Consider the following 19,951-nt stretch of genomic DNA (forward strand, 5'->3'; position numbering starts at 1 on the left):
CAGTGACCCCTGCATTAGTGAGGGGGTGAAGTAACCCAGGTTCCTTATTTAAGGAAGGATATACTTGCATTGGAGGCAGTTCAGAGAAGGTTCACTAGGTTGATTCCTGAGTTGAAGGGGTTGTCTTATAAGGAAAGGTTGAGCAGTTTGGGCCTATACTCATTGGCGTTTAGAAGAATGAGAGGTGATCTTATTGAAACATAAGATTCTGAGGGGGCTTGACCGGGTAGATGCAGGGAGGATGTTTCCCCTTGTGAGGGAATCTAGAACTAGGGGGCATAGTTTCAGGACAAGGGGTCGCCCATTTAAAACGGAGATGAGGAGGAATTTCTTCTCTGAGGGTCGTGAATCCTTGGAATTCTCTACCCCAGAGAGCTGTGTAGGCTGGGTCATTGAATATATTCAAGGCGGAGAGAAACAGATTTTTGAAAAACAGGGGAATCGAGGGTTATGGGGAGCGGGCAGGAAAGTGGTGTTGCGGCCAAGATCAGATCAACCATGATCTTATTGAGTGGTGGAGCAGGCTTGAGGGGCCGAATGGCCTACTCCTGCTCCTATTTCTTATGTTCTTATGTGAAAAGGAGGGCAAAGATCTTGAAAACAATGTGCTGGCTCACCTGAGCCAGTGTAGCCTGGCAAGGACAGGACTGATGGATGCACAGGACTTTGTGAACGAGTTGTAATTTGTGGAGAGTGAAGGCTGGCTAGTAGTGTATTTAAGAAGGCAAGCCATAAGGCGATGATTAGAATTAGGGATAGAAACAGAAAATGCTGGAAATACTCGGCAGGTCAGGCAGGTCATTGGCCTGAAACGTTAACTCTGTTTCTCTCTCTACAGATGCTGCCTGACCTGCTGAGTATTTCCAGCATTTTCTGTTTCTATTTCCGATTTCCAGCATCCGCAGTATTTTGATTTTGAATTAGAATTCGGGTTTTGTAGCAATGAGGAGAGATAGGAGTGGAGGCAAGTGATGTTGCAAAGGTGGAAGAAAGTTGTCTTGGTAATGGATGTGGGGATGGAAGCAAGTAAATGTGTGTAATTTAAAGTTTTACAGTCATTTTGTGAACTGTGTTCAGAAGGCGTCAATAGCACTGTTCTCTTGTCATACATATTTAATCGGTTGCTACTGAAGGTGATACATGAACTCAAACAGAGATGAAGGTAACTTTATGAAGCTCTCTTGCCATAACACCAGGTCAAAACTTGATCTATAGATTGGGCTGCCAGTCATTTATGCAATGTGATTTGTTTTTTTGTTTAATATCCAGTAGTGGGAAGCAAACCTACAAACTAGGTTAAAATGTGATAAGACTATATTTCATGAAGTTGTGTGGGTGAAATCTATCTGATCATCACTAATTTTAACTACATCACACAGTTCAACTGAAGTCCAAAATTATTGATGATAAGATGATAAAACAATATTAGTTTTGTGTTGAATTTCCTCATGTACCCAGACCTCATTCAATTGAAGGCAGCGAGAATGAGCCACTAACAGCACGTAAGAAAATGCTTTTCGGTAATTTCACTCATGACTGCTTATGAATTGACTGCAGATGAGTTTCTTCTAGTCTAGCCTAATGATTTATGACAAATATAAATTATTCATTTTATTTATCAATGGTTCAGAAAATTAATGCTTTAAAGTTAGCAGTCAGACTATTTGTATATTTGAAATTGACATGGCAGAGAGATTTATTGATTTATAATTTTATCTGCAGATACTAAATTTGAAAGTGCTGCAAAGAAGATCCTAGGATTCTCTTCCCTTGGTGTTGGAAGACGAGCTAGAAGGTACTTGTTAGCGTACTTTGAAGACCAGTCAAAGAGCAACTAATTAAAGAGCAGCACTTCAGCGACTAGCATGTCTGCCTTGTCAACAAACGACTGGGAACACACATACTTTCATTTTACAGGACAGTTCGTCTGCCGATACCAAAGATGGCTATGTTTATCTATTTGTATTTAAAGTAAATGCGCTTGCCAGAAATATTATTACCTCCTTTCAGCACGTGATGTGGGCCCACAATGGTATAATCTGCAATATCAAGAAAAGCATGTGGCGTTCACCTCCTGTGCCCACACAGTGCTGGCAGCTGATATGCAAAAACAGGTATTCAGCTATCCATCCTTTTTAATGAAAGTACTGTAACTGTAAGATTTAAGCCAGCTGTTTTGGATAGTTCACTGACCCTCAACAGAAATAAATTCCAAGTGTTCAGGGATTTGTAATGAATGTTACCTCTTACTGAGAGCTCTTGAGATTGTTCTAGATGAGTTAAAAACTGCAATTATACTGGTGGTGCAAGTGCAGTGACAGGGCTATTAAAGCATGGTGTACGCAGATATACCGTCTGCTTGCGTAGCTATGAGTGGAGGTGATGACAGCAGAGCTCCTTGCATACCTGCTGAAACAGATAGCTGGAGTGATTTCCTATTACTGGTATATATTTTTTTTACTGATTCTATATATAAAAAGAATTGGCTTTCCTATCAGAAAATTCTAATTTGTTGAAAAGGAAAGCAGCCTCTTGTACCACCAGAGCTTTTTAAAAAGAAGTAAAAGACCAAATTCACAGTGATTGCAGTTACAGCGTAGCTGTGTGAAACTAATGTGAGGCAACCACCAGCGGTGTTCTTGCTTACCTCAAGACAGCCAAAAGATTGGAGAAAAACCATCAATATTAAGCTGCACTTTTAGCACAGGGAAAGCAAAGCTCTTGACACCTGGCTTGTGTTTGAATGCAGTATACTGGCGGCATTAGATAGTCTCATCTCTTGGTGGCAAGAGGCACCACATAATCACCATGTGGATGGAGCTGCGAAAGGCCTTAATTGAATGTGTGGAGAATGGGAATGCCACTTGAAGTTTAGTCTCTGAGGTCTGGCAATGTGGCACTGACCTACCCATACAGTACCTGCTTGACTTTGTGACTGGTACTCCCATTCTCCATTGTCAACTTGAACCCGGACAGAAATAAGTAGTTTAAAGAGGCGTTTATATATCTATAATAACATATCTTACCATTTGCTAATTTATCAATTCTAAAGGTTCTATCTCGCATTAAATGCTGGAGCCCTTTTGTTACTGATTTTCTCATTTCTAGAATGAAACTAAACCTCACCAGACCCTGCGACAATGAGGTCCTGACTGCTGATAGTTACCAACACCATTACTTGTAATGTCAGCAGCCAAACAGTTGGATCTGCTGTGGTTCTACAATAAATTATTTTTAAGAGATGTTAGATTGCAGTTTAGCTTGGTTTACCATTATCTTTCTTTACAATCAATTTCCTGCTTATCAGCAACTTGAACTTTGGCATAACAGGAACAGGATTGAAAGCTTACAGTTACAAAACTGCAAATAATGCTAGTTTTTCTGATGAGAAAACATTATTGATCTTTTGGTAACTGAGGGTCTTAAAAATGAACTAGTAAATACGTCATCTGTCTGATGTTTTTCTTGAAACTGTTTCCCTTTCATTAGTTGCACAGAAGATATATGTCAGGAAGTTGAGACATACATTTTGAGCAGCTATCTGATGTACTTTCTGAATAACAAATAATTTAATATTTAAATTTGCAGCTGAGAATCTCATTATGTTCCTGCAATTAAATGCAAGACATTTAGAGTCTGACTATTCAGCAGCTTTCATGTTATTACCATTCTAAAGATATCTAATGGTAAGCATTCTTAGGTCAGAATCATAACTTGTTATTAAACGAGGCACCCTCATTTTAAAGGATTAAAGTGTTAGAAAATATTTCCTTTGTACCAGTAATTGCAGGTAAGTGGTAGACTGGTAGAGTTTGTAAAGGTTGTTTAGAAAACCCCAAAGGTTCAGATTGACTTGCATCCTGTTTAAGGATTTGATGACACTGTGGTCTCACTCTAAGCGATAAGGTGCAAGAAACTTTGGTTCTTGGCCTTTATGACTTCAGGGAATTTATACTGTAACACTGTTGATCATTTTGAAACAGTGAGATCTACAGCTAGCAGATACTTCATCTGTCTGACATTTCTCATGGAACACACAGTTCTTGACTTGAACAGGGGATACACATCAGGAAGCAGAAATTATGAGAAATAAAGATCGAGTGGTTTGAACTGCTATCTTGATGCGTAATTCTTCCTTACCATAAAAGGTTTAACATATTTTAAATAATAAGGTTGGTTCCTTCTTGATGTAACTTTTTTGTGATGTATCATGCTATGCAAGGAGAGGTACTTGGCAGCAGGATGTGATTAACATTATGACCTTCACAGGTTACTGTCACGGAGCGAGAGGAGAGTCCCTATGCGTTTGTTGTTTAATGTTGAGTTTGGTAAAAGAGAAAGTGGACCAAAGAGCATCTGTGAGGCAGAAAACCTATTAAAGAAACAGAGTATTGAGAATTAGAGGGGGGTCATGCTTAATAATGAATAAAGATGAATACAGGAATGGATCAAGCCAGGAAAGAGACAGAGTAGCATGGCAGGAAAACTATCCAGCAACACATGAGCGGGAAGAGTTTGAGGGCTACACAGTAACATTGGGAAACTAATTCCAACAGCATTAAGCAAGACGCATAACACACCAGTCATAAGACCATCAGTGTGATATATTCGGCAGTATCTGTCTTGCACTGTGCTCCCGAATTTCTTTAAAGGAGCATTCCACCATAAATGGAGTCCCTGACACTAGCGCTATTATAGTAATTGAGGCAAATCTCCAGAATTGTTTGGCTTTGTCTCTGTTTCTGTGCCCACTGCTACATTTGCAACAAAATGAAATTCATTGAGCTCCTCTCTCTTTATATTGATACCACAGGCCTGCAGAATGGAACTAGCAATTTGAATTATGTCATCATGTCGAATGCTTTGCAAACCAGTACTCGTGAAATTGCTTGCATCAGGTGGGGGGGGAAAAATGGCAAAATCATGAACAACTTGTGAATTAAGAGGGTGTTGTGTTAATCTGTTTAAAAATGAAATGAATGCATAGCCTGGTGTGTGTAAATGTGTGCAATATCACTCCAGGGTTTATTTAATTTTTTTGTATTTTTAGCAGAGACAGCAAGGCAAGCTCCATTATAACCATTAACAATTAGCAATTGGTAGATGTTTGTCAACAGACCAAGTGTACAGTACTAAATCCATATTCAGTCTCCGTGGAAAACAGCAAAACACTCCAGTAAGAAAACAAACTTTAGTTTGAGGGCAATTAAGATATATATCTTTGGGAAAAAACGTAAACACAGTGTGCTTGGACTTCTGTAATGTGATAGCAATATATTCTGCACACTAATTCTTATTTTTAACTTATATTCATATTTAACCTCTAGGAAGCTTCGTGATCTCTGCACCAAAGCTTCTTCCAATGATATTGTTTTGTCTGGTTTTTACCATTGGTTGTACTTGATCCCAAGAATCCTTTCTCAGCTTTCACCATTTTTCATCTATAGTTCCCTGATTGATTCTGATATCAGAGATTTCTCTGTTCCTGGTATATTGGTGCATCATTGACTGTTCTGTGCAATGATAGAAGTTTCATTCAGGTGTTCTCATATAGACCGTTCTCAATGTCAGTAGGCTGTCGATGGTAGGAGAAGGAAGAGCAAGGAAATGTGAGCCACTTCCCCATAGGGCAAGTAAACTCAGGCTTTCCTTATCATTTCTAATTGGCTAGTTGGAGAACAGCATTATTAGTGTGCTAGAAACATAGAAGATCGGAGCAGGAGTAGGCCATTCGGCCCCTCAAGCCTGCTCCGCCATTTAATGAGATCGTGGCTGATCATCCAAATTCAGTACCCTGTCCCTGCTTTCTCCCCATATCCCTTGATCCCTTTAGCCTTAAGAAATATATCTAACTCCTTCTTGAATATATTTAATGAATTGGCCTCAACTGCCTTCTGTGGTAGAGAATTCCACAGGTTCACTACTCTCTGGGTGAAGAAATTCCCCCTTATCTCAGTCCTAAATGGCTTACCTCTTATCCTTAGACTGTGACCCCTGGTTCTGGACTCCCCCGCCATCGGGAACATCCTTCCTGCATCTAGTCTGTCTAGTCCTGTTAGAATTTTATAAGTTTCAATGAGATCCCCTCTCATTCTTCTAAACTCCAGCGAATATAAGCCCAATCGACCCAATCTCTCCTCATACGTCGTTCCTGCCATCCCAGGTATCAGTCTGGTGAATCTTCGCTGCACTCCCTCCATGGCAAGAACATCCTTCCTCAGATAAGGCGACCAAAACTGCACACAATACCAAGGCCCTGTACAACTGCAGCAAGACATCCTTGCTCCTGTACTCGAATCCTCTCGCTATGAAGGCCAACATACCATTTGCCTTCTTAACCGCCTGCTGCACCTGCATGCTTACCTTCAGCGACTGGTGCACAAGGACACCCAGGTCTCATTGCACTTCCCCTTCTCCCAATCTATTGCCGTTCAGATAATCTGCCTTCCTGTTTTTGCCACCAAAGTGGATAACCTCGCATTTATCCACATTATACTGCATCTGCCATGCATCTGCCCAATCACCCAACCTGTCCAAATCATACTGGAGTTTCTCTGCATCCTCCTCACAGCACACACGCCCGCCTAGCTTTGTGTCATCTGCAAACTTGGAGATATTACATTTAGTTCCCTCATCTAGATCATTAATATATATGGTGAATAGCTGGGGTCCTAGCACCGATCCCTGCGGTACCCCACTAGTCACTGTCTGCCACTCGGAAAAAGACCCATTTATTCCAACCCTTTGCTTCCTGTCTGCCAACCAGTTCTCTATCCAAGTCAGTACCTTACCCCCAATCCCATGTGCTTTAACTTTGCATGCTAATCTCTTATGCGGGACCTTATCGAAAGCCTTCTGAAAGTCCAAATACACCACATCCACTGGTTCTGCCTTATCTATTCTACCAGTTACATCCTCAAAAAATTCCAGTAGATTAGTCAAGCACAATTTACCTTTTGTAAATCCATGTTGACTTTGTACGACCCTGTCACTGTTTTCCAAATGCTCTGCTATTACATATTTTATAATGGACTCTAGCATTTTCCCCACTACTGATGTCAGGCTTACCGGTCTATAATTCCCTGTTTTCTCTCTACTGTCTTTTTTAAATAGTGGGTTACATTAGCTACCCTCCAATCCATGGGAACTGTGCCTGAGTCTATAGAATTTTGGAAGATGACCAGCAATGCATCTACTATTTCTAGGGCCACTTCCTTAAGTACCCTAGGATGTAGATTATCAGGCCCTGGGGATTTATCGGCCTTCAATCCCGTCAATTTCCCTAACACCATTTCCTTACAAATACTGATTTCATTCAGTTCCTCCTTCTCATTAGACCCTATTTTCCCTGACATCTCTGGGAGGTTATTTGTGTCCTCCTTTGTGAAGACAGAACCAAAGTATGTATTTAATTGGTCAGCCATTTCTTTGTTCCCCATTATAAATTCCCCAGATTCTGACTGCAAGGGACCTGCGCTTGACTTCACCAATCTTTTTCTCTTCACATATCTATAGAAGCTTTTACAGTCAGTTTTTATGTTCTCTGCAAGCTTACTCTCATACTCTATTTTCCCCCTCTTAATTAATCTTTTTGTCCTCCTTTGCTGAATCCTAAACTGCTCCCAATCCTCAGGTTTGCTGCTTTTTCTGGCCAATTTATATGTCCTCTCCTTGGATCTTATGCTATAGAAGTAGATGACCTGCTTTATTTCTCAGCTCATTTAGGGCTGAGTTGAGGAGGAACTTCTTCACTCAGAGTTGTGAATCTTTGGAATTCTCTATCCCAGAGGGCTGTGGATGCTGAGTCAATGGCCCATAAATTCCGTTCCCTACGGGTGTGTACACGCTGTGTACTCACCCATAGGGCCAACGGAAGTGCCGGTTTTACGCATGCACTGCGCATGCCCTGGAAACCGGAACTTCCGTTCTTCAAAGAAAGGGCTTGACTGGTCAAATGCCTGCGCCAGAGAGGCAGCGCGTACGGCTGCAACTTCTGTTTTTTTCAGCAGTTGCTTCAGTCCAGGTAAGTCTGAAACAGCTGCGCCTGGAAAACAGGCACAAGGCCGGCAGCTCCTTGGCGCAATGCCTGCTTTTAACAAGGTAAGAGGTGAAGAAAGTAAAAGAAATTTTTTTTTCCCTCTGATTTATCATTTTAAAATACTTTAATTTTTAGCCCCGTTAAAACTTTAATCATTTTTTTCAAAAATTAAAATTTTTGTTTAAAATAGTTAATTTATGTAATTTATAGTCATTTTAAAAATGTGATTTAAAAAAAAAAAATTATTTGAAGTTTTACTTATGTTTTGGGGCTGATCTCTATTCATAGATTTGACAGGTCTTCCTGTGTATCCCAGGGATGCTGCGAACTACATGCGCCCCTGGGATACGCGTGCCCTGCACACCAGCAGTTTGAGGAGGCACATCATGGAATTCTGCGCCTCCCGGGAGCCCTCCAGTCCAGGCGCAGAGTTTTCAGGATCGCAGCCCTCCGCCCGCAGGAGGGCTGCGAATGGAATTTCTGGGCCATTGAGTATATTCAAGGCTGAGATCGATAGATTTTTGGACTCTAGGGGAATCGAGGGATACGGAGATCGGGCAGGAAAGTGGAGTTGAGGTCGAAAATCATCCATGATCTTAATGAATGGCGGAGCAGGCTCGAAGGGCCATATGGCCTACTCCTGCTGCTAATTCTTATGTTCTATGGGACAGTGGCGTTGATTTTAACTATCAGGAGGACTGGTCCATTTTGAGAGCCGGGCCTCATTACCACTTACGTGGCGGGCTGCAAGTGTCAAATTGGTGTCCCGATGCAATTTGCCAGCTCCGCTCCAGCTCGGCACAATTTGGGGCAGTCAGGAGGCCAACCCGGCCGGGAAAAAAGTAGATCCAGTGGCGGGGGGAGCGGCGAAATGTCATACTCAATATGCACAGGTAAATGAGGCTCCCACCCAGCAGAAGGTCCTGGGAAAATGGCAGCAGAGTGGGAACAGGGCGGTAAGTCTACCATCTCCATTTTAACTCTGCTACCACCTCAGTTACTGCTGAGCGGAGGGAGTTTAAGTCTAACCCAGTGTTTGAAGTGGGGAAACTGAAGGATTGGGAGTGACGATTAAAAATGGAGGAAGGGTTCTTCAACTCAAAAGATCATTTATGTTGCATTCAAACTACCAGGTTAACATTGGTGTAAAGTGTTTTTGGCTTCACACCAACACAACACTTGTGGAGTATAAATCAGGACTGAACAGACTCCAAAATGTAATAGATGAACTGTTGCATCCAGGGAATCTCGCAGCTCTGCATTCTGATACCAGGTCAGGTCCTGGTTCTGGATTCAGGCTTCTTTTTTCCAAAGAGAGGGTGCAGAAAAGAATTACGAGAATGATTCTAGGGATGAGGGACTTCAGTTACGTAGATAGACTGGAGAAGCTTGAGGGCGACTCCAGAACAAGGGGGCATAACTATAAGATACCCACTAACAGATCAAATAAAGAATTTAGGAGGAATTTCTTTACACAGAAATTGGTGAGAATGGTTGGAACAGATAGCTTTTATGCATTTAAGTGGAGGCTTGATGCATACCTTGGGGGAAAGGAATAGAAGGATAGGGGGGCAGATTGGGAAGAGGTAATTAGAGTGGGTGGAGGCTCGAGTAGAGTCTAATACCAGCATAGAAAAGTTGGGCTAAATGACTTGCTTATGTGCTGCAGATTCTACGTATCATAGAATCATACAGCATAGCAGGAGGCCATTCGGTTTATTGTGCCTGTGCCGGTTCTTTGTAAGAGCTATCCAATTAGGTTCACTTCCTTGCTCTTTCCCCATAGCCGGGCAAATTTTTCCTTTTCAAGTATATATCCAATTCCCTTTTAAAATTACTATGGAATCTGCTTCCACTGTCCTGTAAGGCAGTGCATTCCAGATCATCATAACTCGCTGCGTAAAAAATCCTCATCTCTTCCCTGGTTCTTTTGCCAATAATCTTAAATCTGGTTACCAACCCTCCTGCCGGTGCAAACAGGTTCTCCTTATCTATTCCATCAAAATCTTTCATAATTTTGAATACCTCCATTAAATCTCTCTTAACCTCTGCTCTGAGGAGAACAATCCCAGCTTCTCTAATCTCTCCATATAACTGAAGTCCCTCATCCCTGGTACCAATCTCGTAAATCTCCTCTGCACCGTCTCCAAGGCCTTGACATCCTTTCTAAAGTACGGTGCCCAGAATTGGACACAATACTCCAGCTGAGGCCTAACCCACGTAGATGCTCTTCTCATTTCATACGTCCTAATGGTCTTACATTGTCAGCAATTTTCATCCATTAGATTTATGTAGAAGTAAATGAGACTGTCCGTTAAATACATGTTTATTCAGGTGGGGCAGTATGTTTGTATACTAAATTATTCTTTGCTACTGGATAGGAAGACAAAGATACTGGTTTACAAAAGCAAAATATGTGGATGCTGGAAATCTGAAATAAAAACAGAAAATGCTGGAAATACTCAGCAGATCAGGCAGCATCTGTGGAGAGAGAATCAGAGTTAACGTTTCAGGTCGATGACCTTTCATCAGAACTGGTTTGCCTACTGGTTGTATTACAGAGGGAGGGAGACTGAATGACTGAAGTTAGTAGAAGCCTGAGAGTCATTCACTTCCATGCCCTTTCAATAGAGCTATTGTGCAACGAGAGGAAAAGTAAAATGGGAGAGGAAATATAGATCTTTTTGTAAGTACTTTCTAGTTACAATTAGGGATTAGCATTTTCAATCATTACAAATACCACTCTGTATATTCCCTGTATAACCCACACCTTCAGAAAGTATCAAGACGAAACTCTGCTGTTACTTCATTACATTAGCCTGCAATAATACTGTATAGCATTTGGCAGTTCATTGCAGTGCCACTACAAGTAAGAGGTGTAAAATGACTGGTATGCAATTTCCACTGTTACTGATTTGTATTAAAAACAGTTTTTATACAAGTGACATTTTCCAACTTATGAGTTTTAATTTTTTTTTAAAGAACAGGGTTTAATCAATTTCAAGTCCGCAACTATAACTGTGCAGTACAATGCACATTTCTCCAGGAACTGTTATACTCTGGAGGGTTTTGCTCTAACATATCATTTTGCTCTGTACAAACTCCCTTTCTTCCTGTACCCTCACCTCAGAATTAGATGAAAAATATTATCAGATTATTCTGAACCAGGTTTGTTGTTTTGTTGCTGAATTAATCTGCCTTCAAAAAGCTTTCATCTTGATTTGTGGCATTGGCCCAGAAATTCAGGTCTCCACGGGTGAGTACGCACGGGGTACTCACCCGTAGGCCTAACGGAAGTGCCGGTTTCGTGCATGCACTGCGCATGCGCGGGAAACCGGCACTTCCATTCCCCTGAAAGAAGGGGTTCAGAAGTCGAACGCGTACGCTGGAGACTTCCGTTTTTTTGCAGGTTTCTCCGGGAGGGTAAGTCTCCAGGAGTTACACATGTAAAAAGCAGGCGCAAAGCCTGCTTTTAACAAGGTAAGTGGTGAATTAATTAAAATTAAAACATTTTTTCCACAGGTTTATTATTTTTTAATACATTAAAGAAAGGTAAGTTCATTCTTAGCCCCGTTAGAAAATGTAATAAATTTTTTCAAAAATTAATTGTTTAAAATAGTTTATGTAATTTATAGTTATTTTAAAAATGTGGTTTAAAAAAAAAATTATTTGAAGTTTTAGTGGTGTTTTGGGGCTTATAGTATTTATAGTTTTGACAGCTCTTCCTGTCAATTTTATGAATGGGCACCATTCCCTGCTACCATTGGCTCTCCATGGCCCATCGAACTAACTGCCCCTGGGATACGCAAGCACTGCGTGCTGGCAGTTGGAGCAGGATCGGAATCCCACGCGGGCCCGCAGCTCAACGGCCGGCGCGCTAGGTAAGTGCAGGTCGGAGGCTTGCACCTGCGGGAAGCCTCCGACCCGAATTTCTGGGCCATTATCTTTATGAATCTGAAAGCCAATTGTGTGAATTATGAAGAGGAATCATTTGTTGTTTGTTACAAAATTCAGCAAGTGAAACTTGTGCAATGTTTCCATATTTCTCATAATATCTATCCCAAAGAGGCAGAATTGCACCCTTACTGTGACATTGAAACTCAGGGCTGTAGTTTTACTTTTCTGGTCCTTTTTAGATTTAAATATGTGACACATTAAATTTCTGTAATCCCAAACTTTTTTTAAATCCGTTTTTTATTGGCAGTTATTGAACCACATAGTATTTTTAAAAAAGAGTTCATATTATGGCGCTGTGTCCATCTACCTATTCCTCAGCATGTAAATAACTTAGAAACTGTGCGATGGAAATGAATGCTAGAACACTCCTTTACAAAATACTGCACTCGTCCATTCATTATTTATTTGTGTCTTTCCTGGTTGTTTTCCCTTGGAACACCTGGTCATTTATTTCCCTGGCTTGGAGATTGTGCCACTAGGTAGAGGGTACACGGTCTAGGATAATCATATTCTCTACTTCTGGAAAAGGTTAAATGCCACTCAAGCTCTGAGCGCCCCCAACCTACTCCATTTTCTTTTATTTCTGCTTGTGATGTCCTTGACCAGGTATTGCTGATATTTTCTGTCTGGATTGCATGACCTCCACCTCTTTTAATTTTGTACTTTGTATAGTGTGATTTTTGAGTTGGTTTATTCATTTTTTTGTAAATGTTTTTTTTTTCATGTACTCACTTGTGTCATGTTATTGTATGGGTTAAAACTGCAAAATAAAATGTTTTTTTTTAAAAAAGCAAAAGTTTCATTGTGTTTTCCTAAACCAGGAAAAGCTCGTAATTTTAAGTACATTTGCCGCCACCCCCCCCCCCCCCCCAAGAAAAAATTGATGCAGGCAGTAAAAAAAATCATCGACGTGCCCCATCTTATTTGATATTTTCCTTAATAATGAAGGAGGAAAATTGCTGAGCAAGAAAAATAAATTAAATGCACGTTCTCACAAATCGATGTGTAAAATGCAAATTTATGCGTAAAATGATAGGTCTGATCAACAGAAACTTTTTAGATGTTCAGTTATTGTGTATGTAGCCTTAAATTGCATCACCTGCTTATCTAGAATCTTACAGCTGAGAAGTAAACATTGTCTGTCTTGGAATAATCGTGCAATGCCTGCATGTAAATGTTCTACTCAGTGTTGGCATCTGTCACCTTGATTAACACAAAATTCTCAAAGCACTTGAGGTGGGGGGTGGCAAACATTTTTAAGGAAAAATATACCTGTTCCATATTCAATGATTCTATGATAGCTGAGCAATTTCTTGTTTTCTGTTGGTTAAGTGGGTAAATTATATGTCATGGGGTGGAACTAATACATTGGCTGCAGAGGACAGACTGACCTTGCCTTTGGACCAGCTGGGTGTGGAAAAGCACCTCCTGCTGAATTTCATGGGATGCGTTAGGGGCGCCACGCCCAGGCTCTAGCTGCTTTGCGCCCTGGGGCGCTAACTGGAGGCGTACTGTAGGATTCGCAAAATCCAGAAAATACAGTCTAGATTGGTAAAACCCCTGAAATGGCCACATTATGAGAACACAAAATGGAGTTTGCAGTTCTCATGGCTCAGTTCAAAAGGACACACCAGCAGTATCTTACAGCAGCCTGAATCATCACCGATTAGAAGATTCCAGAACTTACTGCTATTGATGTGATAATATGGTTACAGCAGTAACGAACTCATAAACAAAAGTATTTGCACCTGGAGGTGCGCTAATTGCTAGCAAAACGCAAACCCATCTCTGAAATCGCTGAGCACAGGAAAAAAAAACATTATCTGTACCAAACTCAGAGGGACACAGGACAGATCCCATCAGTTTCATTTACAAGACATTAAAATAAAGTACTTGCTTTTGTCAAAGCAGCCTGCCCATTACCTTGACAAAAGAAAACCCCTGATTTGGCACCGAGATAAGGACAAGGAAACAGTATAACTTGAGGGAAATTCTAACAGGCTAGATTCATTCAGTGAGATTCAGACAGATCCATCACAGATTCACACAGACACAAGGTCAAGGACAGAGCGAGGAGGACCCACAAGATTGTGCAGGAGGAGAGATTCAGCCAGACTCAGACAGATCCACAAGATTCACCAGAAGCAGTGAAGTCCAAGTCCAGATACCATCAGGAGTTCGAAGACCGTGCGGAAGAGGAGACGGCTCGAGGAGTTCGGAGGACTTCCAAGTATGTGCAGGAGAGCGGGTCCAGGAGCCGGTCCCATAAGGAAGATTGGAGATCTCGGACGTAACAAGGAGTACCAAGGTCCAGGAGGGTTTTAAAATTCTGGTGAGCATAAAGGCCCAACTCTACCTAACTGACATAGTTGAGGTATATTTTAGCAACGGGAGGGTTTGTAACATTAAGGGTTTTGTAATTCAGGAGTGTGATTTATCCCACAATGTATCCGTGCGCTTTTCCCACCCCCGTTTTAGTATACTGCTGATTAAGAATTGTTGTATGATTTAAGATAGTCAAAGTTATTCCTTGTGTGTTAAATTTTAGTTCCCACTGGGAGATGTGCTAATGATTTTTGTCTAAATTGATTCTTGCATTCTCTGTGTTTATTCTCCTTGAAAATAAAGATATTTCTGATTTAAAACTCACCTTGCCTCACCTGATCCATTTGTCTTCCGAGTCATAAGTTGGGCCACACACCAAGGTTGTCTGGCAATAAGCCCAGTGTCTAGAACCGGTGAGGGGGGAGCACTTTGGAACCGCTCACGAGCAGTGCAAAATCAAAACCGATCTAGCACACCATAAGCTCGTTAAAACAACCCCTTACAGTACAGCAACCCAATTTCCCCCCCACACTCTCTCCAGCACTGTAACATTCTCCTTAACCATACTACCACACAACCTCCTATCCTTCCTTCCCTATCTTCCCTGAACACCTTATATCTAGGAATATTTAATACCTAATCCTACCCTTTTTTGAACCAGTTAAATGCAAATATTCTTCATAAATGTGTAGCAAATTCAAAACACAAAATTACAATATTATTGACTGTCTTCATATGCTGATCATGCTGCACATCTGTTGGAGAAAATCTGTGCCTATCAAAATGACAGCAAGAACTGCAGTGTATAATGTTTCATTAAATACGATTCCATAAATCAGTCTTTAAATCACAAAAGGCTTGCCTGTACCTATTATCGCTAACCTTTTCCCTGCTAACTTTTTGAATAACTTAATGATTTCAGGTTTGACAGTGAAGTAAGATATTAAAAATTGAGCATAATAGGGCAAGACAACCAGGATTCAGTTGCAGCACCAATGTACAAGGTGGAAGTAATGGGTTAATTCATACTCTGAGTTAAACGATATAGAGATCTGTATATTACATTTACCCAGCTAAGTTTTAAAACATGATTAGGTGACTGCTGAGAGATTAAACTGCAGAGCAACTCGTAGGAAGATTAGGGAGGATGTCTGGTCGGCCAGGCAGGCAACACACATACAAGATAACATATCGAAGAATTCGTTTATTATAAACTACAACAGGGTACCATTCTTCAAAGTGTGGTGGGACTAATTAGAATGTGCTTGCTTTGCAGAAGTAACCCGAGAACAAGGCCAAAAGTCTGTGCTTTGCGCACCATAACAAGGACTGTTATCGTAAGGAAACATGTAACGAGCAACACCACTTGACTACGGGCAATTAGATGGTTGTAAAGCAATTAAGATGAGGCCCATAGTCACAGGACGTGATGGGACCAATTGATAACTGGAATGTGGGATTCGGGGGCGGCAGGAAGAGGAAATGTCACGGTTTTATAATTGCAATTTAGCTATAACTCTATATGCTGATAAGCTTTACCCCCGCCCCTAGGGCAGGATATGACTGATAAGATTATGTATACAAATGTAACTCACTAAACTTTCGGTGGAGTCTGAAAGGTTCTCGGCCTGAATAAACCGTTGTGACTTCAATTAGTTGGTCTGTCTTTCTTTCAACAAGCCGGTGACGTCGACCTTGTATATCACTTGGTCCGCACTTTGGGGGCTTACTTCAATTGGCGACGAGGATGGGATACGCGATCTGAACAAGACTCTTGGACAACGATAACCTAAGATGGGTGAGTATGTTTTAATTACCACCTGTAAAATTAGAGGTTAATCGCTGGCGAGATGTCAAGTAAGGATCGACGTACAAAAGAACTATAAATAGAAAGACACCTTTAATTGAAGGAGGTTAAAAAGTAAACCAACAGGGGCGGAAAGTCCCCTAACCCGGGAGGCAGGAAATCCTTTTAGCCAAGAGGCGGCGAAACCGACAGGGGCGGAAAGTCCCCTAACCCGGGAGACGGGAAATCCTTTTAGCCAAGAGTGGGCAAAACCGACAGGGGCGGAAAGTCCCCTAACTCAGGAGGTGGGAAATCCTTTAAGCCGAGAGGCGGCGAAACCTCAATGAATGAATGGGTGCACCATAGCGAGTGAATGAAATAAAACTCAACAGTCACAAAGAGGTTAAAACTCAAAACCTCGTGACTAAAGGGTTGGTGTGTGTGTGGAACGAAACAGAGTGATTGACAGGAAGTAAAGAAGGAAATCTGAGAAGAGATATATAAAGTGAGATGAATGAATTTAGAATCATGGGAAGAAAAAAGGAGATGGAAAGGAGGATTCCCCACTGTGGAGGGACCTGGATTCTGTAACCCAATTCCTGGTAGATAAAAATAAATAAAAAGACAGTGCAGAGAGCCAAAAGGCTTAGTGGGGGGGAGAAACCAAAGATAAAGAGGGAATGGTAATCTGAGCTTGGTACCAGAAACAATGTAAGGAATCAAAACAGAAGGGAGAGATAAAGAAGGAAAAAGATCTAATTTGCAGGCGAACCAATTTGAAAACCCAGCAAAGGAAAAAAAAAGAAACAAACAGGGATTTGGAAAGCTAGGGAAAGCTGCTGAGTCTAATTTAAAAAGAAAAAGATAAACTTAAAGCTTTACCAACATGGAAGTTATTAGCATCTGTACCGAGACAAGTAAAACACAAGATTTGCTGAGTGAAAGGAACCTTAAAAGTATGCTGGAATTTCAGGCTGTATAAAGTTGTGTGTTAAAGTGTGAATGTTTTCCTGACTAGGAATGTTTAAGAGGTTACAATATTCCTTTGTCTGAAAGTCTGTCCTTTAAAAAAAGAAATGTCTGCTGTGTGTGTTTTAGCTCCACCCACTTCTGTGTTTTAAAAAAGAGCATTTAACCCTTTTGTCTTGTCTTGGATTTTGGAAGTTTTAAGAATGTGCGAATAAGATTGTGCCCTCAGAATGAAAAAAAACCTACTACAATTTAAGTTAAGCTGGAGTGTAAAAACTGAGAAGAGCAACAAAAAGTTTGTTTTCCAAAAGATTAAGTTTCAGTCTAAGATTTAACCTTGAAGTTATGAGGTAAATTAACCTATTAAAACCAGACTTTCATTGTGGCCACAGTGAAATTCTGGTTGGTGTAAATTGGAGTAGTCCGAATTGAATAAGATAACTCCATTCCGCAAGAATATCCAATAGTGGCAGGTCCCTCTACAATATTTAATTGACTATGGTACTGGGAGCCCTATAGAATGCGGGACTAGAGTTAAACCCTAGAAAGGTACAGGTAGGGAAGGATGAAGTAATCTACCTAGGATATATATAGTAACACAAGGGAAGAGACAAATGCCCGAAGACAGAAAGGTGGGTTAATAAAGAACAGTACCTTGAGAGCCAGGTGATAAGTAATCAGAATCAGTGTGACGTGTGGCCATTGAAGGAAGCAGATTAAAGACTTAGGGCTGCTCGATCGGGAGTTTGTGATTCTGTGTAATATGGAGGATTTAAGGAAATTGCCCAGTAATATGAATAAGTTGGGGCTAGGAGGGGATCCTTTTAAAAAGCTATAGCAGACGTAGAGCAAATGAGACTCCGGCAGCATATGCCGACAGACTGTGGCCCACATGGGAGGGGCTTTAGGACCAAGAGGACAGCTAGCGGAGCTGCACGCAATCACTGGCTGCGTGCTTTGATTTATCAGTCCAGTACTTAAAGCAGCTATGGTCAGATTTTGATCCAGAAGATGGGGTAAATACAAAGGCTAAAGTTGTGAGGAAAATGACCCTGCGCTTTGAGGTGCACCATACAGATAAAAGGAATATCGGGGTAATGAATAAGCCAAAGGGCAAGGTTTGTGAAATGAAAAGGGGAAGCCCTCAGAGATGACAGCAGGAAGGGACCGCGCCAGAGAGGGGAGGGGGTCAGGCAGGTACTAGGGCTATTTAATTATTGCCGGAACTTTATCCCAGAATATGCAGAAATGGCCCAGCCTATACAGGATTTGATCAAAGGGGGAAACCATCCCAGGAGCTGGTGGACCATGAAACAGCTTTTGTAAAGTGAAACAAGCCCTGAGGTTAGCCAAAGGAAAAAGTGTAAACATATACAGATAGTCGGTATGCCTTTGGGGTGGTGTCTGATTACAAAATGGTAGCCTGGAGTAGGCAAGGATATATGACACCAGGAGGAGGACCCATTAGACACGAGAATATAATCAAGGAATTAGTAGGAACCTCTCTCCTACCTAAAGAGTGCGCAATAATAAATTAAAGCACACAAGAGGATTACTGACCGACACCAACAGGGCAATGCATGAGCAGATGAGGCAGCTAAGCGAGCAGCTGAGAAAGGGAATCTGACCAATGAAGCCCAAGTGTTCATATTTAGTTAAAGTGTGAAACCACAACTCCGGAATGTTTTTTTTGGGTTACGTGAAGTGACGCAATAATGTTTTGCTCCACCTTCAAAAGCCTGCAAAGGAGTTAACCCTTTCCACTGACAGCTGTTTAAGTTCACCAAGCAACAACTTCAGTATTACTGAATAGAATTTAAAGATATTGGACATTATTAAATTTAAGTTTCTTAATGTTAAGTTAATATTTCCCCACAGTGATAGAAGGAAAATTATGATTTGATAAATGGAAGTTATCTTATAAACTAATTGCAGCACCGTCTCAAGTGGCCAGAAGACTGCTTGGGAGGCTGTCCTGTTACCCAAAGATAAATCTAGACAGATAGTTAGAGACATGAGGCCAAAGACCAACAGATTATACGGGATCTAGAACAGGATACACGGGACGACCAGAAGGAGGTCCCAGCTGTAGGTAGCAAGGTGATGGCAGAAATAATACCAGCCAAACCAGGGCTAGCACCCAGATGGTCAGGACCTTATGAAGTATTAATGAACAGTGACACATGCGCTTGTATAGATGGGTCCGGAACGGGTAAAGGAAGGTGGAAGCACTGGACTCAGTTAAAAAATATATAACAAAGACAATGAGTAAGCCAGAGATGGTGCCCTTTTGAGCAGAGTGAGGAGTATACTAGAAGGTATGAAGAATGGGAAGGGGAGTTACTACTATGCCAGCACGGTGGCATAGTGGTTAGCACTGTTGCCTCACAGCGCCAGGGACCCGGGTTCGAATCCGGCTCGGGTGACTGTCTGTGTGGAGTTTGCACATTCTCCCCATGTTTGCGTGGGTTTCCTCCGGGTGCTCCGGTTTCCTCCCACAGTCCAAAAGATGTGCGGGTTAGGCTGATTGGCTATGATAAATTGAACCTTAGTGTTAGGGCGATTAAATACGTGGGGTTACGGGGATAGGGTGGGATATGTGTTGGTGTAGGGGTTACGGGGATCGGGTGGGATATGTGTCGGTGCAGGCTCGATGGGCCGAAATGGCCTCTATCTGCACTGTGGGGTTTCGGTGATTCTGTTCTGTTTCTGTGATATATCAATGATAGGGCTGTGTATGATGATAATGTTATATGCCATAGTTTGCATCTTCAGGTATGTCTGGAGACAGAGCCACAGAACAAGAAATGAACCAGATGTACAGCATTTTGAACTGATAGGACGGATAAGAATAGAATAATTCTAATTGGCTGGTG

At 41.5% G+C, this 19,951-nt stretch overlaps 1 protein-coding gene across 2 annotated transcripts in view; it reads left to right on the forward strand.

The window, feature by feature from the left end:
- Window positions 1-10,979, forward strand: part of LOC147111116 (caspase recruitment domain-containing protein 19-like) — a 43,998-nt gene extending 33,019 nt beyond the window's left edge. For both annotated transcript variants that reach the window (XM_086001677.1, XM_086001676.1), the window contains one exon: window positions 1,723-10,979. In XM_086001677.1, the coding sequence (XP_085857803.1) occupies window positions 1,723-1,838 (116 nt within the window). In that variant the 3' untranslated portion in view covers window positions 1,839-10,979. The remainder of the gene's footprint in view (window positions 1-1,722) is intronic.
- The last annotated feature ends 8,972 nt before the right edge of the window (window positions 10,980-19,951 follow it).

Source organism: Somniosus microcephalus, chromosome 11 (genome assembly GCF_052327205.1).
Source record: "Somniosus microcephalus isolate GS21.2 chromosome 11, FLI_Smic_1.0, whole genome shotgun sequence".
Lineage (NCBI taxonomy): Eukaryota > Metazoa > Chordata > Chondrichthyes > Squaliformes > Somniosidae > Somniosus > Somniosus microcephalus.